This window comes from Kwoniella dejecticola, chromosome 7 (assembly GCF_000512565.2).
Source record: "Kwoniella dejecticola CBS 10117 chromosome 7, complete sequence".
Classification (NCBI taxonomy): domain Eukaryota; kingdom Fungi; phylum Basidiomycota; class Tremellomycetes; order Tremellales; family Cryptococcaceae; genus Kwoniella; species Kwoniella dejecticola.
In genome coordinates, this window is record NC_089307.1 from 127,357 (window position 1) to 150,866 (window position 23,510).

Below are 23,510 nucleotides of genomic sequence, written 5' to 3' on the forward strand. Positions count from 1 at the left end.
TATGAATCGGAGTCTCTGTCCTCATCACGACTCTGCATCAAACTGAATCACAGCGAAATGTCAGTCGGCCACCCCGCACCAACCACCACTGAGCTATCGTTCGCACCGATCGAGCGACAAGCATCGTTGAGCGATGAACACAAAGCCGAGGTCGATCACCGAGACTTTCTATCTCAAGAGGTCGAAGCCGTGCGATCAGCCTGGGACGATCTCACTTACAAGCAGACAGCAAGACTTTTCTGGAAAGGCAGTCTTGTCTGCTTTTTGGCAGCCTTCAGCGCCTTCACTGATGGTTATCAGGTGGGTTGATCGTATATCACCCGCCATTCTCTGCTAACCGGATCGATCGGTCCATCGATCACAGATCGCCATGGTTGGTAATATCATTGCCTTCGATGGCTTTGTGAAGCAATTTTCGACCGCCAATGATCCTACCACTGGCGCAGCGATCTTAGCCCCTGGCGTCTTATCAGCTTGGAACGCTGTAGGCTCAGTAATGCAGTGGTGGTGAGTCATGAACGTGGAGGTGGTGGTACTTTCGAGGATGATGACTGATGGCTCGCTATTGTTACAGCGGCATGAACTTCTTTCCCATCATCTCGAACCGATTTGGTCGTAAATGGTGCATGATTGGGTACTGGCTCGTCATTGCTGCAGGGTGTGCTTGTGAAACCGGTGCTCGCAACTGGAAGGTCTGGGTGAGCAAGCTCGCCTTCCGCGTAAACTAGGCTCGTTGATGCTGACCGGCATACAGCTGCTGGCTAAGATGTTTGTCGGTCTTGGTGTGGGAGCCATGCAAGTGACAATGCAGGTCTACCTCACGGAAATGTCTCCCACATCTAAAGTTCGGGGGGCTATGCTTTCCATGTACAACTTTTGGTTAGTGAATACCTTGCTCCCACACCTTCCGGCGATAATGGCCTGACTCAACGATTTTAGGTGGACCACTGGACTTTTCATCGGTACTGTCGTCATCACCTTACTGCACAAGCAGGATGCGGAAGATTGGCTGCGAGTCATATACAGCGAATGGTCACAAGTAGCGGTCATGGGCATAATCTACGCCTTTCTTCCTGAATCACACTGTAAGTTTGCGCTCATCTGGCTTCGCATGGACTCACGAACTGAGACGTATATGTCTGATATTGCAGGGTGGCACGCTCGACAGGGTCATCACGAAAAAGGTGTGAAATCAATGGCACGGATCAACAGCAACGTGCCAGGATACAACGCAGAGCTGGAATACGCCATCGTGAGACGGACTGTCGAACACGAAAGAGCATACGCTCTGTCAGTCAAAGAGGTTCCATGGCTCTCGATCTTTAAGGGAGTCAACGGGGTAAGTCAGCAATATGACATATCTGACTGAGCGACTCCATGTTGACACTGACTCCCCTCGGGCAGTGGAGAACCTTCCTATCGTGCTATGAACTCACGGCTGCTGCGTTCGTCGGACAGAGTTTTCTCAGCACGTGAGTCTAACATCATATACTTCTTATCAAGTGGCTGAAATTTGATCCGCAGCTACGTGGTTTATTTCTTCGAAATTGCGGGTTCAACTGATGCTTTCGCCGTGAGTCAGTTCTCAATGGATGACATTTCGTTTCGTAGAATGCTGAATTTCGTTGCAGAATACGTGCATCACCTCCGCTTTGGGAATCGTGTGCACCATCTTCCTCATCTTTGGCCTCGATGTCGTTGGACGACGACGCCTAATCACGTACGGAATCTCTCTCATGTGGTTCAGTCTACTTTTGATCGGCTGTCTCAGTCTAGTCAAGAATCAAAACAAAGCTATTAACGGAGTCCTCATCTTTTTGGCCTGCTTATGGAGTAAGTTATCATCCTTATCCTGTTTAATGACCCATTGGCAATGATCATGAAGCTAATTCTATTATAGCGATTTGTTTCAACCTGGCGAACGGTGCCGGCTGGCCGTTGGTAGGCGAAGTCTCCAGTAGTCGACTTCGAGCTCAGACAGCAGGTTTCGCTGCCTCCGTCTCTGTTGCATTCGGTATTGGGCTTGGTTATGGAACGCCTTACATGATCTCCACTGCAAGCTTGAATTGGGGTCTCAAGACATGCTTCTTCTTCGCGGGAATCTCAGCCCCCCTTGTCATCGGTCTATGGTTCGTCATTCCGGAAACCACTGGTAGATCCGCTGCGGAGCTAGATGAGATGTTCGAGGCGAAGATCAAACCCTGGCGATTCCGTAAATACGTAACCGAAGCTCAGCGTGTTGGAACCTCCAAAGCGACTGGAGCTCAAGTCGAAGCCGCTTCTGCGTGAGGGAATAATGAAGACTGTTTGGGAGGGAGCGGGGGGGAGGAGGGTGGGAATGATCTCTTTGATCCGTCATTGGAGATATGAAAGATGTGCGATGTATTTATCGAAGGGTCTTGATGCCCTTCACTCGGAGGATTGTAGAGGATATCATTGATCGTAGTTTATTATTGCGTCGAAGTCGTCTTGTAGTGAGATGTCATTGCTTTGATCAGTCCCCACTTGTTAGACGGAAGGCACTGGCACCACCGCTGACGCATGCTGTAAGAGAAAGTGTGAAGATTGACCCTTTTCAACAGACGCCATTCTATGACATCTCGATCTGTATTGTCAACAGTGTATAAGGGAATCTTTGGAATTTAGTGCATTGAGTACTGTAACTTTTGGTCACACACGTAGAGCGTGCCAGCTGCTTGAGAACAATATGTCACGACAACTCACCTATGGTGCTGATGAGAACCGCCATTGCATCAATGTCAATCTCTTTTGCTCTCTCTGCAAGTGTAGCTCTCCCGTGACATTCCCATGAAGTCAGGCTTAAACAGTGCCAGGGGTTCTTCGTATTACCAAGTCTTAACATGCAGCATCAGCAGTACAGGGCTAAGCAGCATCCATACCCGAGAGATAACGTCAACTGCAGCGGTGAACATACAATGACACCGAGGTTGATAATCGTATTGCGTCGTACATATAATGGATTTCTTATCTATCGATATCTAAGGAGGTCATCGAGGCTCTGTAGAACCGAGCTGGACTTCTACATGACGTGTCATTGGTCTTCTGGGCAAATATGCCGAAATGCGTACCCGTAAAAGCTGTCCCGAATCGGTCAGCAGACTCCAACACTGCATTCGACAACGGTCTCATCGAGGTCCAGCTCTCGAAGCCCGCCCGCTTGTAGCGGCAGACATAATCAAGTGGAGTTGCCTGGATTTCCAAATCTACAGAGCCCTCATTGATCCAAGGCTCGCGAGTTTCCTGTATTTGTTCAAGGGTTAGCGACAAATATTGCAGTCAAGCACTCAGAGCTGACATCTCACCTTCAGTCTATGTGTCTTCTCTTCTGTCCATCGCATGACTATCTCGGTTTCCGCCGAATTAGGTGACTTGGTGATGAATAATGCTATAAAGCCGTATCTGCTATGAAAGACGGTAATTCCAGCTTCTTCGTAAATATCCGCCGGGGAAAAGGCGAGTGTTGCGCTGAATGAGCCGGAAAAGAAGGTCTGCTTCTTCAGGAGCAAAGCGGGGCTTCCCGAATCGTGAATTGAGTGTCCGTTACCGTACAGCGCCAAGTGATCACCTCTGATCTCATACTCTTTGCGAAAAGGAGTTTGAGAGAGGTACCAGCCCTTCGTCAAAGGATCTGTGAACAACAGTATTCGCATCAATGACAACCACTACACTAAGATAAAAAGATTCACCTTCCGTGAAGCCATCGGACCATGTCGACAAGGAAGAGTTAGAGGGCAAATCTGCGCAGATTACGTTTCCTATGGGCAGACCGTTGTTGATGACCGGCCAGTCATCCGCTGTCCAAGTGACCGGCGCCAGGAAGGTTTCCCGACCCAGGTGAGCACTGCCACTGGACGAAGGTCGAACACCCAAAAAGACAGCCCACCATCGTCCATCTTGACCTTCAAGGAAGTCGACATGACCCGTATGGCGTATCGACAGATGAGGCGGGTTGTGCAAGATGGGATTCATGGCTGTGTCTGGTTCTTCGTAAGGACCCAAGGGGGATCGACTTCTGAATATCCACTCCTGATGATACTCTTCCGTACCCCCTTCGGCAACACATAGATAATACCAGTCATGTCGCTTGAATATGTGCGACCCTTCGGCTATACCTTCCGCCTGCGTGGAGCGTCGAAGAAGCGTTGGTTGGCCCAAAGACCTTCCGGTAGTGAGATCTACCTCTACGCCCCAAACTGCTTCCCACGTCGGTTCAGGTTGTCCCTCGTTCTTGCGTTTTGCAACCGATAGGTACGTTCTGCCATCATCGTCAAAGAAGAGCTAAGCATTAGATCCACTTCAGTTTGCCATCATAACGTCACTAATGTTAACGAGAGGTACAGACGTCTTGATCTATCCCAAGAATATCAAAGTAGATCGGGTCACTCCAGCTGGTCTCGTTCCAGATATCATCGGTGGAGACATAGAATCCTCTGGGCGCTGAGGAACAGTGTCAGCTGTGCGCCGCCGTCTTCGAAGACGAGATAAATACTTGCTCGAGCTCTCATCGTCCCATCCGGTACATATCGCTGTTGCGATGTAGAATCGACCGTTATGATAGCGTAGAGTCGGGGCAAACACTCCGAAGCCGGGTTTAGTGCCACGGATGACAATCTGACTTGGGCGTGACAGTGCGTGACCGATGAGCTGCCAGTCAACTAAATTCTTTGAATGATATATCGGTATTCCTGGAAAGAATTCCATCGAGGACACCGCCAGGAAGTAGTCAGAGCCAGCCCGACATATCGATGGGTCTGGATTGAAACCGGCGAGTATTGGGTTGCGAGCAGGCATCTTGACCTTGGGAAATTGTGAACGGTGTCAAGCCAATGTAAAGCCAAAGTGTTGAGCGCAGTATCTGGTTGTACTTATCGTCATCTCGCTACCAGAAAATGTTGCCAGTCACAATCTCCGGCTGTCGGGAATGTAGTGGTTCGGGGTAATTGACGGGTGAGGTTGTGGAGAAAAATGTACATTCGGGATCGCCGTGTTGTATGTGGGGAATTCCTCGTTTAGGACAAAAAGACAAAATGTACGCGATGTGGGGAATATCCACTCGTGAAGGGTGATTTCCCCTCTTGTGGACTTGCTTGACCCAGCTGCAATACTTTGTCTTCATTGACAGCGTAAGGCTGACACAGACTTTATCCACAGGGTCGGTTCTGTGGGGCATAGGAGCATATGTAATGGTCCGAACCCACATCGCGTGGAGAAGGCTGGATGGCAAGGGATTTTACATGACCTCAGTCTGCCCTGCATCATCTCACAGTGGGGTTTCCTAGATTTCCAACAGCAGTTGAAAACAGTCTCCGTCTCGTTCGTGAGTCTCTTCGGACAGAGTCAATTCGACAGTATCGCGACTTAAGTGGAAAATGGTCTTGGAGGTAAGCGGGAACAAAGCCTCGAATCATTATCTAAAGGCTGACTCGCTACTTTGCCTCTAGAATGTCCAGAAGGATAGCATCGGTATCGACACAATCACTTTCGAGCACAGCTGGAATAGCTCGATCGTTCATACGCCCACTCCACGAATTTCTTGGAGCTTCCAAGGCCTCGCGCAGAACTGGACCCAGATATCCTACGACATCGTTTTACAGCGGTCCACTGGCTCAGAATCATACCATGTCAGATCTTCCAAATCGAACCTCGTTTCTTGGCCTTTCACAGCGCCCCTGAAGTCTCGGGAGATTGTAGAAGTACGTATAAAAGCTTATGGAGCAGATGGTATGGACACCGATTGGCATACAGGAATTGTAGAGGCATCTTTACTAAACAGGAGCGATTGGGTTGCCGATATGATTTCAGGTCCCGGTCAAAAGGTCAATCCTGGAGTTCCAAGGCGACCCACGTATTTCCAACGCAAATTCGACCTTGACGAGATACCCGAAGGCCCTGTTCGGCTATATGCCACTTCTTATGGTACATATGATATCCATATTAACGGGAAGCCGGCGGGTGATCAAGTCTTAAAACCTGGATGGACTAGTTACGACCATCGCCTGTACTTCCAAGTGTGCGATGTGCAACCTCTACTGCGGAGAGGCGAGAACACCATCACTGGGTGTGTTGGAGAAGGCTGGTATTCCGGTCGTTTAGGATTCTTAGGTGGAAAAACGGAAATTTACGGAGATCGTATCGGACTGATGGCCCAGATAATCGGAAACAATAGGATCATACTCAAGACGGATAATACCTGGACCTGGGGTTTAGGGTCCACAGTCGAGAGCGGTATATACGACGGAGAGGTATATGACGCTCGGGAAGCAGACGTCGACAAGCGCGAAAAACAGCCAGTCGAAGTACTGCCTTTTCCTCGAGCTGCATTGCTCACAGATATGGCTCCCATCCGTCGTGTGCAGGAGGTAAAGGGCTGCGACCTCATCACAACTGCCTCTGGGAAGAAGGTCATCGATTTCGGTCAAAATTTAGTCGGTTGGGTTAGGATCGACGCTAGTCCAGCCGGTAAAAAGCCCGGCGACGCAATCACTCTGACACATGCCGAGGTGTTGGAAAATGGCGAGATAGCTATCCGGCCATTACGAGTAGCGAAATGTCAAGACAAACTCATCTGCGGGACGGACGAAAAGAGTTTCGACGGTTGGGAGCCCACATTCACGTACCACGGCTTTCGATATGTTCAAGTGGATGGATGGTCGGAAGATATCAGCTGTTCCAATTTCACCGCGGTCGTCATTCACACCGATATGCTGCGCACAGGCTGGTTCCATTGCTCCCACCCTCTTCTCAACAAGTTGCACGAGAATGTAGTTTGGAGTATGCGAGGTAATTTTGTGGGCATACCGACTGATTGTCCTCAGCGCGACGAACGTCTTGGGTGGACCGGTGATTTGCAGGTGTTTTGTAGAACCGCGAGCTTTCTGTATGACACTACTTCCATGCTCTCCGGCTGGTTGCAAGATGTGGATTGCGAACAGGCGAACAACGGAGACGTACCACCGATGGTGGTTCCAGATGTCATTGGCAAGATTTATGAAGGACCTCCCGATCCTGTAGCCATTTGGGGTGATGTCACCGTGACTGCTCCCTTAGACCTCTACGAATCGTCAGGCGACGTGGAAGTGCTGTCTCAACAGTATCGCAGCATGTACAGCTGGCTAGAAAAGGGTATACCGAGGGACGAAGATAGCTTGTGGGGAAGGAGTTGTGCAGAGAATCACCAATTAGGCGACTGGTTGGATCCATATGCCCCGTGAGTACCTGTATCGTCATTGATCGAAAGGGGTGATTGCTGACCAATTGACCGCAGTCCTGAGTTCCCGGGAGACGGTCGAACTGACCCGTATCTAGTCGCGGACGCTTACCTTGTTCATGTGACACGGAAAATGGGTCAGGTATGTCTAGCTTTAGGCAAGTTTGAGAAAGCGGCGGAATTCGAACAGGACGCGCAGAAATTACGCCAGAAATACAGGGAAAGATATGTCGCCAAATCCGGTAGAACAGTGTCCGACTCGCAAACTGCTCTTGCTCTCGCCTTGCACTTTGACCTTCTATCTTCGGATCAACGGAAGGTGGCGTTCGCTCGTCTTGTCGAGCTTGTGCGAGCCAACGTCTTCAAGGTCGGAACAGGCTTCGCGGGAACTCCAATAATCCTCCACGTACTGGCCGAGAATGGTCGATTGGACTTGGCATATAGAATGCTGCAGGAAAAGCAGTGTCCAAGTTGGCTGTACTGCGTCAGTATGGGAGCCAGTACTACCGTAAGTGGGACCATTCCTGGGGTTACTCCTGTCTCTTGTCACAGCTAAAGACCTTTGCCTTTCGTCAGTGGGAAAGGTGGGACAGTATGAGACCGGACGGATCTATCAATCCTGGGGAAATGACCTCTTTCAACCACTACGCCCTTGGCGCTGTGGCGTCCTTCATGCATGAGGTCATTGGAGGACTCTCCCCATTAGCGCCAGGGTGGAAACACTTCCGCATCGCCCCCAGACCAGGAGGAACCGTGACTGCCGCTGAATCACGGCATCTTAGTCCATACGGCTTGATCAGATGCAGCTGGCGTCTGGAAGAAGATAAAATGTTGTTAGATGTATCGGTGCCCCCTAATACGACCGCAGTTGTGGAAGTTGGTACTTTTTCCTCATTGATAGGCAGTGGCGACAGGAGATTCGAGCTGAATCACACGAAAGATCCGCGATGGCCTCCTAAGCCTATTTGGAGATCGATCACCATACCACTTGTAGACGAGATTGCGTAATTTTGCTTTGATATGCGATTGTTCGCGGATGATCTGAAATTTCAATACAGTATGCTTTGACAAGATACAACGGCCGTCTTTTGATTCTGGCAGCCATGGGAAGGGTACAACTCGAACGTGTATGCACCATTCAAATAGATCCTCGGCACTGTCATAGCTTCATTCTCTCGCCGAGCCAGCGCTGATACGCAACTTGTCCGCAGAATCTCTGGCCAGAGGATAGATTTGACCCAGTCCCGACAAGACCATGATCAGCGGATCGATATCTTGAGATCCCAATGGAAGTCCACTAACGGTTGGGATCGCGTCTGAGGCTAGAAAATTGATTGCGGCGGCGAGGTGAGGTGAGACGGAGAGTGTACTAGGGTTATCGTGACAAATACAAGTTCCAAGGGCAGAATTTAGGTTTTCCCAATCGGTCTCCTGATTCAACGAGTAGGCATTTAGCGAGGAATACCCCTTGATTGAGTGGTGTGCGGCTACATAATCCAAGTATACAACGGCAGCCATGTACAGGGTCTGAATCTGCACCAAATGGGCAACCTTCGCTCTACCGATGTGGATGCTCTCCGAGTTATGCCTGATAGCGTTTGCATGAAGCAGAAGATGCCGTCCCAGAGGATTTGACCATAATGATGAGCCCGAAAGACCTTTGCGTCTGCTGATTGTGTAACCTAGTAAAATGGCGGTATGGTGCCATTGACCAATGAGGACCGATTTCGATCTCGGATCAGTGGTATGATTGAGGAAGATAGAGTGGAATCGCACTAGTGCACTATCGATGCTTGATAGCTGGGCAGACCCCAAAATGCTATGTGTCGATCCTGCTTGTTCCGCCTCCAGGACGAGGGCGGTCAGTCCTGCAAGGATAGTCTGACGGTTCATCATCGGTACACGCGCCAAATCGGGATCAGAGGCAGTGTCTCGGTCGACGAGATATTGATATATGTGCTCCGCTGGCAGCAACGAGAGTATAGGCACCTTGTCTCGACTCGCTTCGATCGCGAGTCGCCATTGATTTGGGTTCTTAGCCAGATAGGTGGCCTCATCGTCCCAGATATTACCGACTGGATTTGAAAGGTGCTTCGCATATGAAGGCGAGTCGGATATGAGTGCCAAGCAACAGTCAAGCAGATAAATAGTTGTGAGCGTGCGTTTCAGATCTTCCAGGGAGGCCCATTGTCGCCAGCGATTGTTCAACCCGAACTCATCGAGCTCTTCGCCTGGTTGCAGTATGAGAGACCTGTTCGTGTTTTCTGGTCGGAGCGTGCCAGCCAGGCGGGCCCAGCGAAAGCCGGAAGCAATGGAAATGCAAGCAGCGTTGACTATGGAATTATCCTGTTCAAAGTACCGTGAGCCAGAGTGGTGCCGAATGCAGGAAGAAGAGGATGATGTGTACATACAGCTGATGTGGCTGCATATATGAGGCTAAGAGCCAGCGTTTGGATGAGTTGAACCCCTTTGCACGGATCGTAGGGACCACGGCTTTCTATCATCTGCTCCCACTGGAATGGCAAAAGGTTATGAGTCCGGGGCAAAATTTGCGGCATCACTTCCTTCACTCACGTTGTTCTGGATACTTCTATTCACCAGCTTCCACAGATATTCCCCCTGCCAAGCAGCGAATCAGTCTATGGGGGCAAAAGAGCAAGTGGCACGAAGCATCTCACCTGGCGTCGGATCTCCTTGTTTTGAAGAGAAAGACTGCCGAGGGCAATCATGCTCAGCAGCAACGGAGCCGAGGTCGTCCCTAAGCTGAATGTCGATGGATGTATCATGGGATACGTTGGCCAGACGCGTGTCCAAAATATATTTAGACAGAGTGCTAGTGTCTCCGCCGTGAGAGGTGCAACATCCTGTGGTCGTGAAGCTGACTGCACCACACCAAATGACACGCCTCAGCGAAAGATCCTAGAATTCATAAAAGAGTTACGAAAACTCACCATCTGCTTGATCATGGTGTTCGTCATGGAAAGAGCAAAAGTACCTTGCGTATCAGGAGGGATGCCGTCTGTAGCAAGCGATGGACCTTCAAAGTCCGGTCGATCAAGCAATAGTTCAGAGTGCGGCGAGGCCTGGTTGTCTTTCTGCAAATACTCTGCTGCGGAGTCCCCTCGCAGCTGAAATAGTGGGTCGGCACTAATTCCTAACTCAGCGAGAAAATTGGGAGATGCATGAAGACTATGCGAATCGGGTAGAAGATCCTGGGATAGCAGGTTCCAGATCTCGTCGGCTGCCGATGGTATACCCATGGGGAAAGCGGAATTGATGTCATCTACGGGGAGGATGTTAAAGGAATCCGCGTCTGATGGATCCGGTGCCAAATCGTTAGCCGGCTGGGCGATGTTATCGGAGAAAGCGAAATGAGGGTAAACAGAAGAACCGGAGTGAAACATTTCGTTTGCGGGTGTACAAGGCAGAGTTGGCTCTGCTGAGTCGCGAGCATGAATATTGCTAGGAGTTGATACTGTATTCGCGATCGCATTATTTACCTGTCGGCAGGAAAGCGAGTATTAGCAGACGAAAGATGGGCAAGGTAGCTCATTCTCCCGCTCACCATGTTCTGTAAAGGTGTGAATTCCAGCCGATTTATCTGGACTTCCTCTGCATCGTTCTGCCCAGTGTCAGACGTCTGTCGTGAGGGTGAGGATGTCGAGCTTGGCTCTGGTACCATGGTGGAGCGCTCGCAATCTGTGCCAACACCAAATTGCTGTTCCCCCATATTAGGATTTTGAGGGGCACTACCGGGAAGGAGTCTTGCTGATTCACTGTCATGATTAAGCCGAACGTGACGCAGCATTGAATCGTGACGATTGAACCTCCTATCGCATTCCGAACAGGCGTACGGCTTGTTTGAAGTATCTGGCTGCCGTTGTCAGCACAGGCTATGATTTACTGATATATGGCATTGCGTATCAACACTCACGAGTCCTCTCATGTCGCTGACGATGACAAATAGTACTGAATGTCAGCTTTGGCTATGGTGCATATAATACAGATGCCTCACCTCTTTGTGTTCAAATTTGTTGAAACTCCGTGAGCAAATCGAACACGGGAAAAGCACAGATTTTTTCCTAGTCCTCGATCTTTGCTGGATCTTCCCGTTATCTGGTGAAGCCGCTGAATCGGCACGTGTGGTCATATTGTTGCCATGAGGGAGGCGGGTCAGCGAAATATCGATGAATTCATGACAAGAGTCGAAGTGAAGTGACGCAGTGATTGAGATAGGATTGCCAGACATACATTCGAGCATTCGAGTAGGTCGAGTGATCACGTGCGACTCGCGTTTGACGTACGGACTTTCGGATCATTGTTATAGCGAGATGTCTCTACGATAGATTGGCTGCGCATCAGACAACGGCAACTTAGGGAATGTTGGCCATGACGACATGGGTGAGGGCCAATTCCATGGACCCATCCCAACTACAAAACCGCAGGTGTACATGATGATAGAAGGCAAGATGTCTCGAATCACACAAGGGTCGTTCGCTACCTGGAGGAATTGCGAAGATGGCACCAGTCGATAGTCTATCATTCCAATGCGCTCTGTTGACGGGGGGTGGAGGAGGTCTGGTAGGTGACAAGCTAGCGACACATCGTGGGTTAGCACTCTTGCTGAATGAGGCGTTCACAGGGTAAAGCGATGGCCATCCAGCTCCTCCAACGAGGCAAAAAAGTGATCATCGCTGGAAGGACAGAGAAGAGCTTAGCGGAAACTGCCAAGGAGATCAACGCGACCGGATACTACGTTCTAGATACTGGGGATATCGCCAGTATCCCTGCTTTCGTGTCGAAGATAGCGAAGGAACATCCAGATTTAGATTGCTTGATCAACAATGCGGGGGTTCAAAGACCGTTAGAAGTGACCTGCTCCCCAGGGTATGAGGGTTATGGATTCGACCTAGACTCGGCAGATCAGGAGATCGATATTAATATAAGGGGACCAGTCCACTTGACTGTAAGACTTATCGAAGATCACTTCAGCAAGCTTGAGAACGGTGCAGTAGTCATGAATGTATCATCTGTCCTAGGTTTCGTGCCTTTCAGCGTTATCAACCCGGTCTACAACGGTACGAAATCCTTCTTACATTCCTTCACCACCAATATCAGGCAACAGCTTGCCAGACAGAACAGTAAAATCAAAGTGGTCGAGATTGTACCCCCGCAAGTAGAATCAGACCTACATAGGGATAGGACAAATCCTGATGACAACAAGAAGAAGTCAGGAGCAGGGGCGCTCAGCGTGGAAGAGTTTATAGAGGATGTGAAGAAAGGCTGGGAAGACAATTTAGATACCGTTTCCGCTGGACAAGGTATAAAGATGATTCAACTGTGGGATGAGACGTTCGGGACCAAGTCGAAGGCTATGGCAAAGTGAGTCGATCCGACTAATGCTTTGTGCGGCCTCTACAAGTTCACCGTCGGACCGCTGATGGATGTATCTATGTGTAGGTAATCACCAATATGCATACGCATGTCGCTTTGACTCTATGGCACTATGCTATCCTTCTATTCCTATTATAAGGGACTATCTCGTCATGAGCCATGAGAGACGGCTTGCTTTTTTATGAGTCTTACTGTTACCCTTGACATCGAGATCGCTCTCTCTCTCTTAGCCGTGAATGGGTTGGCGGGAATGTCGTTCGCTTCAATTCATTACGCCCATTTACCGAGAACACTCATACCGATCATACCAGCAACCATGGCCAAGATAGCTACAATGACCTTGAAGGGCTTAGCATCTCGGAGCGGACCGTCGGTGAAATCGCATGAGAGCAATCGGAAAGCCGCGTAGAGCTGACGGTCACGCAAGTAAGCAGCTTTCTTCGTGTTAAATAATCGAAAGACTTACCAGTATACCAGCACTGATGGAGTTGAGAATACCGACCGAGAGCAAGGAAGCTTTCCCGTTTTGGGAGAAGGATTTTCTGACTCCGATACCAATAGCGATACCACTGAGGCATCAAGTTCAAGTGGAACATCAGCTCAACATGCAACGGGCGTCGAGATGCTAAATCGGGGCCAACTCACATAGGTGTAATCAGGGTGAACGCTAAAGCCATCAAGAATTGTCTGGCTTTGGAGATCGTTCGCAAGAGGGCAATTCGTGCACCAAGCGCTCTGGACCAAACATCAGCAACCGTGTGTATTACAGCGAAGAGTCTGCCACTCACAATCCCTCGAAGAATTGATGGAACACAATGACGATGAGAAGAGTGGTCCAGCCGTTCCCGCTGCCCGCACCGAGCGTCACACCAATCATGATGCTGTGTCATTCGGTCAGCTTCTGCAAGATACACATGACAGGACGGTATGTGAGACACACTACAACACTTACGAGTGGAAGATGATACCAAGCTCCAGAAGGACGACTTCCCAGTTCTGTCGACCGTCAAGTACCAGGTCATAGCCATGGTCATGCCCATCGTGCGAATGATCGTGACCCCTCTCGGCCTTCTCAGCGCCGGGCGAGCCCATAGGTCGACTGTGCTCGTATTTCTTGTGGGCCGCTCGAGATCCGATGAAATCGAATAAGAAAGTTATGAAAGCCGCCGCCATGGAGATCGCCGGTGCGGTAGATTCGTACGATAGATGGCCGACACATTCGTTTTGGAACATGACAAAGCCGTGAAACAGTAAATGCTGCATTTCCAATGGCCTTGTCAGTAACAGCAGATCATACAGGTACTACACAAGAGTTACTAGCACCCACGATGAAAGCTGTGGAAATGATGACACCCTATCGTGATCATTCACACTCGAGTCAGCCTGGCAAAATTGTTAAAGTTCTGACAAAGAGACTCACAGTACCAAAGTGCTTAGCAATGTAGAAGATGTTCGACCAAGTTCCGGCTTTTCTGCCGAAAGCAGTCTGATCTTCGAAATTGTTTCGGTTGGAAAGGGTATCCAGACTTTCGGTACTTGCGTTTCTTCTTCGGGCCCATCCGGTGAATAAGGGGATCATAGCTCCGAGACCGGAAGTGATCAAGATGATGAACAACGCTCCGATGTGCAGGGGCATGTTGAAGCCTTCCAAAAGCACGGCACCACATGCCAAGTCTTCTGCGGAACAGTCACCGTGCGTATGACCGACTGCATGGAGGGAGCGTGAATATCATCAGCATCGTGACGGGACCTGAACATAAGGAAGAAGAATACTTGTATCGAGAAATCAGTGTACTCACCATGAATAATGCATTCTCCGGTATCTTCAGCGGACTGAGCAGCCTCCATCTCCTCAGCAGAGTCGAAGCAATCCCAGTGAGTCTCGTCTATATCAAGGGAACAGTTAGCCTGATTCTTTCACCTTGATGACATTGAGGACAAATTAACGACTTACGCCAGAAACAGTTGCTGCTCTCCGTTGGAGAGGGAATGGTCGGCTCGTCAGAGGTAGGAGTAGCCTCATGTCCTTCAGCTGGACCAGTACAGTGGTAGTGATCTACATGAAGCACGCAGCCGACAGATTCGGTAGGGGGTGGAGGTACACCAGAACTAGCCGAAGAAGCTGCCACTGCCGAAGCGGGTCCTTCACAGTGATAGTGATCGATATGCAGGACACATCCTACTGACTCCGTTGGTGGAGGAGGAACACCAGATGCGCTGGAAGAAGTGGGTGTACCGGTCTGGCTGGTGGCTGCTACTGCCCTCGACGAGGTGGAACTTGATCCAGTGGCGGAAGCTGAGCTTGCTGGTCCGAATTGAGCATTGGTCGAAGCGATCGCCAGCAGAGCTGACAAAATGGTCAACTTCATCGTCGGCCAGTGTGATGCAAAGAGTCTTTTTTCGGCTTTTAGAGGAGGTTGACCACTTCAAAGGACAGACAAAGGATCAAGTGCACCTATATATGTCTAGAGTTGAAAATTTTCGCTCGCACGAGAGGACAAAGCAATACGGATGATGATTCTGGCTCCCACTCGTCCTCCTTCCGTACAAGTCTTTGATGGAAACTTCTGCACCTTTCACACAAGCAGCATTGCAGGTTTCACATGTCATTTCCCCCACCTCGTAAATTAACCGAGAAGAACGCTGCATGTTTTCCACCTTAAGGACTCTGAATTAAGGATATTTGCCGCTGACTGTGCTTGGCGAGATCCGCAGCCAAGACAAAATTCAACTCCATTGTCTAACTACGTTTATGTACCTCATACAGAAACCTGCGGATTGGACTGGACTTGATAAGTTCAATATCAATCGTCCAAGAAGTCAGAATCGGAAGACTGGGATTGATTGAGCGAAAATTTCCTGGAATATGAGTACTTTGATTTGAGCGGTCATGAATAGCACTATTACCTAAAGATAATGCTTGGCATCTTATCTTGGCATCTTATCTATTCATCCGCTGTCGACAGATCACTTTCAGCTCAACCGTGGCCTGACAATTTGGCAGTAAGGAGATGATAGGTGAGTACCCAAACGGTCGCACTGGATCTTGGCTCGGAAGCAAATCACCCATCCCTCATTTTGGGTTCATAGGTACCAGTGTGTGGAACGCCATTCTGGCAGACGGTTCAGAACCATACATGCACTTTCGTCAGCATCACCAGCCGTGCCATAGCTGCAAACGGATCGGCTACAAGGTCTAAAGCCTCTACACCCCCGAATTTGACACACCGGGTAACCTTCGACTCTTGGCAGGCACTCTGAACCCATTTCTGGCCAATGGCGAATACCACTTCGCTGATAATCCCTCATTTCGCTTCGACTGTTATTCACCTTTGATGGATATGACCTCACACACAAGCGATCATGGTGCATCTTCTTGAGTAGATGACTATTCTGGTACTCGCACATGAAGTTTTGAGGGTCGAAGGCTTGCAGAGAGACCCGCTTGGCGTACGGTCATCATCATTTTCATACACCTTGGAGTGGAGCGGATCGTCAAGACCGGACCCTCCCTCCGAGTGAACTTGCGGTCTCTGAAAAATTTCATGTCGGAGCAGCTGTCCAGAAATGGTATATAAGTAGACTGAAAGCGCTTTCAAAGGAGACATTTTTTTCAACCTAAAACTCATCTCCTCAACCAATCTTCACTTCTCAGCTCAAAACCCTACCCAAAACGAACCTCATTTGGCAAAATGGTCGCTAAAACCCTGATCTCCGCTGCCGCTTTGGCCTCTGTCGCTATCGCTGGTCCTATCAACCTTGCGAGAGACTTGAAAGAGTACAAGACCGATGTCGAGATTCACTCGAGTTGTAACGCTACTCAACGAAGAATGCTCGAGAAGGCCTTGGCGTGAGTCCGGCACAAAGTCTCTTCCCTGCCGATAGTTGTTCTTGACCAGGAAAAGCTGACAGCCGGGTGCTTGCTTAGCGACACCTTCGAGGTTGCCACTTTCGCCAAAGAGTACGTCGTTACCAACGGTGCTGAGGACCCAGTCTTCCAAAAGTATTTCGGCAAAGAGAAGGGAGCCTACTCTACAGTTGTCGGAGTCTGGGACAGTCTGTTGACCAGCAACAAGGAAGGTGTCCTTCTCAGATGTGACAACCCCGATGGAGTGAGTCGACCATGCCTAGCTCGTGATTTGATGAGTCGAATTGTGTACTGTGTACTGATCTCTGTGCTCTTTCCAGAACTGTGGTCAACCAAGCTGGAGAGGACACTGGAGAGGAGACAACGCCACTTCCGAAACCGTCATCTGTGATCTCTCTTACACCGATCGATTTTACAACGAGTACTTCTGCATGAACGGCTACACCGTTGCCGGATCTCCTCTTGGTACTCACTGGTCCATCGACTTGATTCACCGAATGTTCCACGTTCCAGCGGTCACCAACGAGCTTGTTGGCCACTATTCCGAAGATTACGCCTCCGCCCTCGAATTGGCCGAACACAACTCCACATACTCGCCCATGGACTCCGATGCCCTCCAAGCTTTCGCCGCTCACGTCTACGCCGTCGAAGTAGCTAAGGGAGGCGATGCTTGTATCGGTCAACCAGCCGAGGCTCACGATGACTCCCATGCTGCTTCTTCGTCCGCCTCTGCTGCTCCTTCCGCCACCTCTTCCGCTGCTCAATCATGCCACACTCACGCCGATGGTGCTGTCCACTGCGAGGATGACCACGCCGATGCTTCGACCACTGCTGCTGCCCAGACGTCCGATGCCAACGCCGGTAAGGACTGTCACACCCACGCTGACGGTACCGTCCACTGTGTATAAGCAGGCCTTTTCAACGGGAAGAATGGCCAAGAGTGGTGTGAACGTAAGAAGCAAGGCGCAAAGCTAAAATATAATGAGCATCGGGGACCGCATATATAATACATGATCCTGGCCCAGATAGATAGAATGCATATAGTATAATGATTCGTACAAGTCGTCAGGTTGCGACCAGAAAAAGCATTAATCCTTGGGGAACCGTCTGAACAGGTCACCGAGTTTATCGATCGGGGCCGTCAATAGTCCTACTACTGTCTCGAAAGGCTGCCGTATCAAGTCAACTGATCAGCTTTGGTCGGTGTAGGATTGGAGTACCATGAAGTTCCAATTACATGTGCGGACTGTTGACCAATAGTAGACGGAACTTACTGGGTGATCAGGAGCGGACGGATGAGATCGAGTAGGGACAAAGTTCTTGGTCCGCAAGAACTCATTCGCTAAATTGATAGATTCGCCGTCGGGTAACGCCTTCTCGAGCGTAGGCATGTCTTCCCTCATCTCTTCTTTCATGTGTTGTAAGAGTTCTTCCCATATCTTCTGCAGCGTATCTGCAAACTCTGGTTGGTCTGGTTTAAGTCCTTGGAAGGTGTAGAGCAGCTCCTTGGCCTATCGGAGCATCCAGTCAATGAGTTAGTTACTGAAACTCAACCGTACCCAACTGAGACGAATGGTCTGGGTACATGGAGCTGATATTGGTGATGTGAGTCGCAAGCTTGACTCACTCTCTGATGCTCTTCCCGATCTTTATCCGTCATCGCTTTCCCTTCTGAGAGGTACTTCTCAAATGCTGGGTACACTATCAATTCCTCCCCGATCGAATGTCTAGTCAGCTCCCATGTGAATTGATTCTGCCATCTGACCTGCTCATCATCGGACGAAGCGTCCATGATATTGTGATAGTACTTCTCGAGGTCTTTGTGCTCTTCTTCCAGGATTTTCGATATCGTCGTCATATTGGCTTAGAACTTAAACGCTGGTGACACTGCCTCTGAGTATGATGGTCGAAACAATTGTGGGTGGTAGGTAGTCTTGAAATTGTATAACGCTGTCCTGAGAGAATACAACGAATTAACTGGTTCACTGCTGTATAAACACTGTATATCGTGTATCTAGTCGACCTTCGCTCTCGATCCATCGTAGACGTCATGATCTCGGACCAATCGGACTATCGTAATTACAGTGCTGTGCGTGATCTGGTCGTCATACATCTCTGTGCGTTTATCTAATCATGCCGTTATCTCGCTAACTTACCCAGAGCTTATTGTGCCGAGGTTTGGAAATAGGCAAGCTCAGTTGCAGAGCGATTTCACCGAACCGTGTGCTGCAATACACCGCCGGGTTCAGTCGTCGGTGTGAAGCCAGTCGCGTGCGAGATTAGGCCCTGCTAACTGGCTCGTCCTTACATTTGCTCCATCTCTCGTCAAAGACACATTCACTGTGCGGTTGATTCAGTCGAGGAGTAGCTAATCATAGAGTATGAACAAGATCCTGAGCTGCATTGGCGAGAACCAAAGTCATACAGTAAGCTGTGATGCATGCAGACAAACAAGATACCATCAGTGAGCCTCAATGACACTGTAGAGCTACGTGCAGGCATGCACAGCTATCCGATTACACATCCCAATCCTCGAATTGTCTTTTGGATGGCGGATCCCAGAAACCGCCTTTGTCCGTGTTCGAAGCTGATCCACCATTTGGTCGGAAGTTCTTGCATACGCTGGAATGCCCTTTCAAGACAGTGATCGTTCTGACTGAGTCGTGAGAATGATCGGACTGACCATGCGGAACTGACGTTGATCTGTAAGGCGCAACAGACCTCTCCACTTCGTCCGCGAGGACTTTCAGAGCGTCCGCACAATTGAGGGAATTCATTGAAGATTTCGCCCTAGAACAAGCATCGTTCACAGCTTTCCGGACGACGTGATCTTCCGGAACCTCGGAGCCGATATTGAATATGGACGAACCGATATGATCTTGAAGCCATATTGCAGATTTGGCCTTGACTGAATTTGGGTCAGCAGAGAATACGCGCCAGGACGCTTCATAAAGATTGAATTCGGTTGTTTCGCCGAGACTGCCGGGAAGTGGCCAAAGCTCAACCTTGGGTATGATGTATAGGAATTCATTGTCTCTTGATGTGGCCTTTACAGCAATTGAGCTGGGCGTCGTATCCGAACGTATAGTCATCTCTGCCGTAGAGAGCATGGCGTCTGGGGGATCACCAACGGACATGCTTGATGGGACTGCTGAGTGGCAAATAATGGATGTTGGTCTTCTGTGCCAACTCAAGTCGGTAGATTGTACTCCTGTCTGACAAGAGTACGAGGGATATTGAGGCGTCAACGAGGCAGCGCTCAAACGAATGTATGGACAAAGCCTTAGAGGAAAGTACGACTGGGAGTTGTAGTAAGACGGTCTCAATACAATCCGAGTGACGGATCAAGGGCTCAAGGATGCTGCCGGTCAAAGCTTCAGATGAGTGTGTACCTCGACACCTGCTTCACAGGACGATTCGCTGTAGCTTGTGATCCTTTGTGCGAGGCCTCTCTGGCTGCTTAGCTGAACAAAGGCAAGGACAACTTCCATCTGATGACGGCATCGCCCATGAGAGCCACATTCGCGAATCCTGCGTTCAAGACAGACCAATGATTGTCTTTAGCTGCATCGTATAGCTTCAGCACTATCATTGCTATGTACTGTACCACAGGAGCTGCAGACACGCCAATCTGATCCAAGAAAGGATCCGTCAGCGGAGTGGCGCGGCAGCTGGAAGCATCGACAACGACGTTACTGGTTCGGACGAAGATGACTATCGTATCCTTTGTCCTTTTGACCCGACTACTGTATGACGCATGTTGTTGAGTGATGCATTGCCAGACATCAAGTCTACCTGCATACGAGTATACAATGTTCAAAAAATACAACAATATGTATCGTCATAGAAGCATAAAAGAATCTGCAGGATCGGTGACGCTCTGTAACTTCGAAAAGTTGGACCCGGCCTACATCACCGAGTGGCGAGCGGTCCACATAATAAGCCTTCGTCATACAGACGTACTCCGCAACCACCTTTCCAGGTCCTACGTCACATCCACATAGTCAGCATATGCTATTCCAGCCAGACTCAGAAGTACTCGAAGTCGACAGAAACACTGTGAGTTGTTCACTCACAGCCATAGGTAACCCGCTTTTTGGCGGTCTACACCCATTGTCCATACCAGGTGTCAGATCAACTTTGGCTTTCATCAGCCTTTTCAGTCCAGCTTCTTCTCTCGCATTATTCCCTATCGCATTGAACTTCATAGAAGGTATATTCTGTATATGTCCTTTAGGTCTTAGAGCTGTATTGCTTATACGCGTGGATGGGAGTTGACGAGGGATGAAGGGATCTATACTGCTTCGTCGAGGTATCACCATTCCTACCCATCCCGCTTCTGTCCCTGCTTCCGTATGTCGAGTAGGAACATTATCATCTTCTTCTTCAGGGGTAGCGCGATTGAGGACCTCAGGCGAGGGTTTAGCACCGAACGTGAAGGGATGTTTCTTAATCGGTGTAATTGGGTCTCGATCGTTGTTTGGCTTCTCAGGGGAATTGACGAAGTTTGAGTAAGCCAGCTGGTCGATAGATGGAGACGGTGCGGATAGGATGTAAGCTGTAGTAGGAGAGTAAGGCGTGGATGGCTCGATAGTAGCGCTGTTCGATTTGATGGGTGTAGACATGATCTTATTGGTCGGAGTGACTAAACCCGCTGAGGAGGGTGAAAAAGTCAAAGGAGGTAAACAAGGAGGAGTGTTCGGTATGTTCAGCATGGGGACATGGAGCGATGGTCGGCGAGTCGGGGTGGTGCTCGAGTTCGGTCGAGGTGGTGAGGGTAATGACTGATGTTTTCTTTCGACCTCCTCTGCCTCTCTATTGATGTTGACTGGCTTTCTTGGAGTTTCCAGGATGGGGAGAGCCGCTGAGGTCACCATCCTTGGTGATGACTTGAAACTGTCGAAAGGTGGGAGATTATCCTGATGCGGGGAAGATGGAGTGGATGTGCCGTTAGCAGAGAGCGAGGTGGGCGTATACAGTTCATTCTCGTTATCGATTTCCTGCTTGATCTGGACTTTTAGCGGAGAAGGCTGTAATGTCGATGGAGCAAGCCACTGCCCCGATGCGAAAGAGATAGGTCGACCGGTCTCTTCCTCGTCCTTGATAGTTGAGCAAGTACTAGAGTATGCTGAATGAGGTACCGACGGCTTTCTTTCCCTTGCATCACCATGATTAGAAGCTGGCGTAGGGGAATCGATGATAGAGGAATTCGGATAATGACCCAGAGTCTCGAATGATTTGTTCGACAAAGGAGTACCGAATGATACGGCTGTATTCGAGCTGTGAGGAGGCGTAATGATGACTGTTCCTTCCTCTGGAGAGGTACTTCTACTGGTCATCGAAGCTAGATATACTCCGGGCGAAGTTGAGTGGTTGGTTCGCCTAGGAGGTACCGGACCTCCTTTGCGCTTCGTAGTCGGCTTATCAGGAGATGTCTTGAGGGTGCTTTGAGGTGTCAATCCGGATGACAGCGCAGCTACTTTCGCCCTCCATTCTCGCTCAGCCCGCTTGGCAGACTTGATGGATACTCTGCTTGAATGGATGGACGATGAGCATGAATTGCGCCTGTAAGGCGTTGAACGGAGGTATGCTGGAGTAGCTAAAAGCTTGGGTAAAGGCGAATTACTACCTTCTCTGAACCTGCTGAAACTTTCTCCGCTAAATGATTCTCGCTTATGATGAGACTTGAGTGACCTCCTTGGAAACGTGGAGGAAACTTCGGATTTAATATCGTTGACCGTGGTTGGAGAAGGTGATCTGATACCCGCATCCGCTTCTGCTCTTTGGACTAACGCCTCAAACTCTTTCATTGAGCTTTTCAGGTCGAACCCCTGAGTCGCGCCGAGTGTCTTGAGAGCTTTCAGACTTCCTATAGGAGGTAATTCTGGCTCGACTTGATTGTTTTGCGCGTCCCGAAATCTTGATTCGCCCCGCCTCTTGGCGGAAAGAGACCGTATGAGGCCCTTGGGCCGGGTCGATACCGGAACGACAGGTGCAGAGTGGGGCGCATGATAGAATGCCGGAGCAGTCCCCGGGGGTGCTGGCTGGAGTGGTTTGTGAGTAGGAGGTGCGTGGTGGAAAGGATCTGGACCGGGTGAGGAGAATGCAGAAGGAGGATGCTGGATCCGAGAGATGACAGGATCGTATTCTGGGCGAGAATTTTGCTGTCCCATGATAATTTCGTCAAAGATCCGATTTGAGAAGGTGGTCAACGACGATGAAGGTTGAAAGCTTGGATTCGATTTGGAATTTAGAATTGGGCAGAAGCGAGCGGGGGAGAATGAACGTTTGTTGAATGGGGATGTCTTCTTCCGAAGTAGACCTGTACTCGATTTACTATGGCTCAAGCTTGTAGAAGTCGACGAATTGCTTATTGGTGAAAGTGGGGATGAAGCTGGAGAGGCAGAAGAGGGAGAAGATGACGATGATGAAGGTTTATGCCTGTTGAAGAAATTCATCATACTTGGCTATATATCGAGTAGCATCTGAAGTGATCAGTGAAGCGCCGGAGTGGGCTGGATCAGAGTGGTGTGGAGCTTGTTGACGAGTGTCCGAAGTGGGGTTGAACGTCTGAAAGGTATTTTGAGTCTGTCTTTAGCTGAGTCAATCAATGTCTCACATTGACAGAAGACGAATCCGCCGGTTTCGGATGTGTATGGGGTTTGAACACTTACCGAATTTCTGACAGACGATCTAACCTGCTTGTGTATGCATATTTCTATGTCTATGTCTATGTTTGTCTGCCTGGCGATCGATTGACCCACTGGCTTTAGTAACGAATGATGACTGATGTGAAGAAGGAAATGCGTTTAGGAGGGCGACCGATGATGGAAGATTACTGTCCTTGTTTATCGTCTATGATGTTTATGTGTGCTATAACATGCGTTGTGTGCATGTGCGTCTTTGATCGATTGATGAGGATGATGTTCTAGGTCTGAGAAGTTTAGTCCAAAGACACACCTTTTTTTGCTTCTGATCAAGCCTCAATGAGCACAAAGCAATCCCATTTGTGGTGTTAGT

At 49.5% G+C, this 23,510-nt stretch overlaps 11 protein-coding genes across 11 annotated transcripts; 4 read left to right on the top strand and 7 right to left on the bottom strand.

Annotated features, from left to right (window-relative positions):
* Positions 1–57: 57 nt before the first annotated feature.
* Positions 58–2,289, top strand: I303_105690 (uncharacterized protein; the record flags this gene model as incomplete). Its single annotated transcript, XM_018409004.1, has 10 exons — positions 58–300; positions 365–507; positions 575–698; positions 755–879; positions 940–1,085; positions 1,152–1,339; positions 1,405–1,472; positions 1,525–1,573; positions 1,632–1,833; positions 1,901–2,289. The coding sequence occupies 10 exons, from the start codon at positions 58–60 to the stop codon at positions 2,287–2,289; spliced, it is 1,677 nt and encodes a 558-aa protein (XP_018261276.1).
* A 1,016-nt stretch (positions 2,290–3,305) lies between these two features.
* I303_105691 (uncharacterized protein) lies at positions 3,306–4,812 on the bottom strand (the record flags this gene model as incomplete). Its single annotated transcript, XM_065969220.1, has 4 exons — positions 3,306–3,649; positions 3,708–4,299; positions 4,364–4,458; positions 4,515–4,812. 4 exons carry the CDS (start codon positions 4,810–4,812, stop codon positions 3,306–3,308), a joined length of 1,329 nt encoding a protein of 442 aa, XP_065825292.1.
* Positions 4,813–5,390: 578 nt separating this feature from the next.
* On the top strand, positions 5,391–8,236 carry I303_105692 (uncharacterized protein; the record flags this gene model as incomplete). The annotated part of the gene is made up of 4 exons (XM_018409006.1): positions 5,391–5,402; positions 5,463–7,228; positions 7,286–7,736; positions 7,805–8,236. The coding sequence occupies 4 exons, from the start codon at positions 5,391–5,393 to the stop codon at positions 8,234–8,236; spliced, it is 2,661 nt and encodes an 886-aa protein (XP_018261278.1).
* Positions 8,237–8,395: 159 nt separating this feature from the next.
* Positions 8,396–10,632, bottom strand: I303_105693 (uncharacterized protein; the record flags this gene model as incomplete). The annotated part of the gene is made up of 5 exons (XM_018409007.1): positions 8,396–9,574; positions 9,640–9,741; positions 9,803–9,847; positions 9,907–10,110; positions 10,180–10,632. The coding sequence occupies 5 exons, from the start codon at positions 10,630–10,632 to the stop codon at positions 8,396–8,398; spliced, it is 1,983 nt and encodes a 660-aa protein (XP_018261279.1).
* A 92-nt stretch (positions 10,633–10,724) lies between these two features.
* On the bottom strand, positions 10,725–11,378 carry I303_105694 (uncharacterized protein; the record flags this gene model as incomplete). The annotated part of the gene is made up of 3 exons (XM_065969221.1): positions 10,725–11,098; positions 11,163–11,178; positions 11,244–11,378. The coding sequence occupies 3 exons, from the start codon at positions 11,376–11,378 to the stop codon at positions 10,725–10,727; spliced, it is 525 nt and encodes a 174-aa protein (XP_065825293.1).
* A 368-nt stretch (positions 11,379–11,746) lies between these two features.
* On the top strand, positions 11,747–12,614 carry I303_105695 (uncharacterized protein; the record flags this gene model as incomplete). Its single annotated transcript, XM_018409008.1, has 2 exons — positions 11,747–11,809; positions 11,871–12,614. 2 exons carry the CDS (start codon positions 11,747–11,749, stop codon positions 12,612–12,614), a joined length of 807 nt encoding a protein of 268 aa, XP_018261280.1.
* Positions 12,615–12,892: 278 nt separating this feature from the next.
* On the bottom strand, positions 12,893–14,991 carry I303_105696 (uncharacterized protein; the record flags this gene model as incomplete). The annotated part of the gene is made up of 9 exons (XM_018409009.1): positions 12,893–13,033; positions 13,089–13,191; positions 13,268–13,357; positions 13,411–13,503; positions 13,575–13,879; positions 13,950–13,976; positions 14,043–14,329; positions 14,422–14,508; positions 14,577–14,991. The coding sequence occupies 9 exons, from the start codon at positions 14,989–14,991 to the stop codon at positions 12,893–12,895; spliced, it is 1,548 nt and encodes a 515-aa protein (XP_018261281.1).
* Positions 14,992–16,314: 1,323 nt separating this feature from the next.
* Positions 16,315–17,398, top strand: I303_105697 (uncharacterized protein; the record flags this gene model as incomplete). Its single annotated transcript, XM_018409010.1, has 3 exons — positions 16,315–16,472; positions 16,551–16,734; positions 16,811–17,398. 3 exons carry the CDS (start codon positions 16,315–16,317, stop codon positions 17,396–17,398), a joined length of 930 nt encoding a protein of 309 aa, XP_018261282.1.
* Positions 17,399–17,578: 180 nt separating this feature from the next.
* Positions 17,579–18,348, bottom strand: I303_105698 (uncharacterized protein; the record flags this gene model as incomplete). The annotated part of the gene is made up of 3 exons (XM_018409011.1): positions 17,579–17,659; positions 17,765–18,001; positions 18,118–18,348. 3 exons carry the CDS (start codon positions 18,346–18,348, stop codon positions 17,579–17,581), a joined length of 549 nt encoding a protein of 182 aa, XP_018261283.1.
* A 658-nt stretch (positions 18,349–19,006) lies between these two features.
* I303_105699 (uncharacterized protein) lies at positions 19,007–19,627 on the bottom strand (the record flags this gene model as incomplete). Its single annotated transcript, XM_018409012.1, has 1 exon — positions 19,007–19,627. One exon carries the CDS (start codon positions 19,625–19,627, stop codon positions 19,007–19,009), a length of 621 nt encoding a protein of 206 aa, XP_018261284.1.
* A 323-nt stretch (positions 19,628–19,950) lies between these two features.
* Positions 19,951–22,951, bottom strand: I303_105700 (uncharacterized protein; the record flags this gene model as incomplete). The annotated part of the gene is made up of 3 exons (XM_018409013.1): positions 19,951–20,054; positions 20,454–20,475; positions 20,567–22,951. 3 exons carry the CDS (start codon positions 22,949–22,951, stop codon positions 19,951–19,953), a joined length of 2,511 nt encoding a protein of 836 aa, XP_018261285.1.
* Between the last annotated feature and the right edge of the window lie 559 nt (positions 22,952–23,510).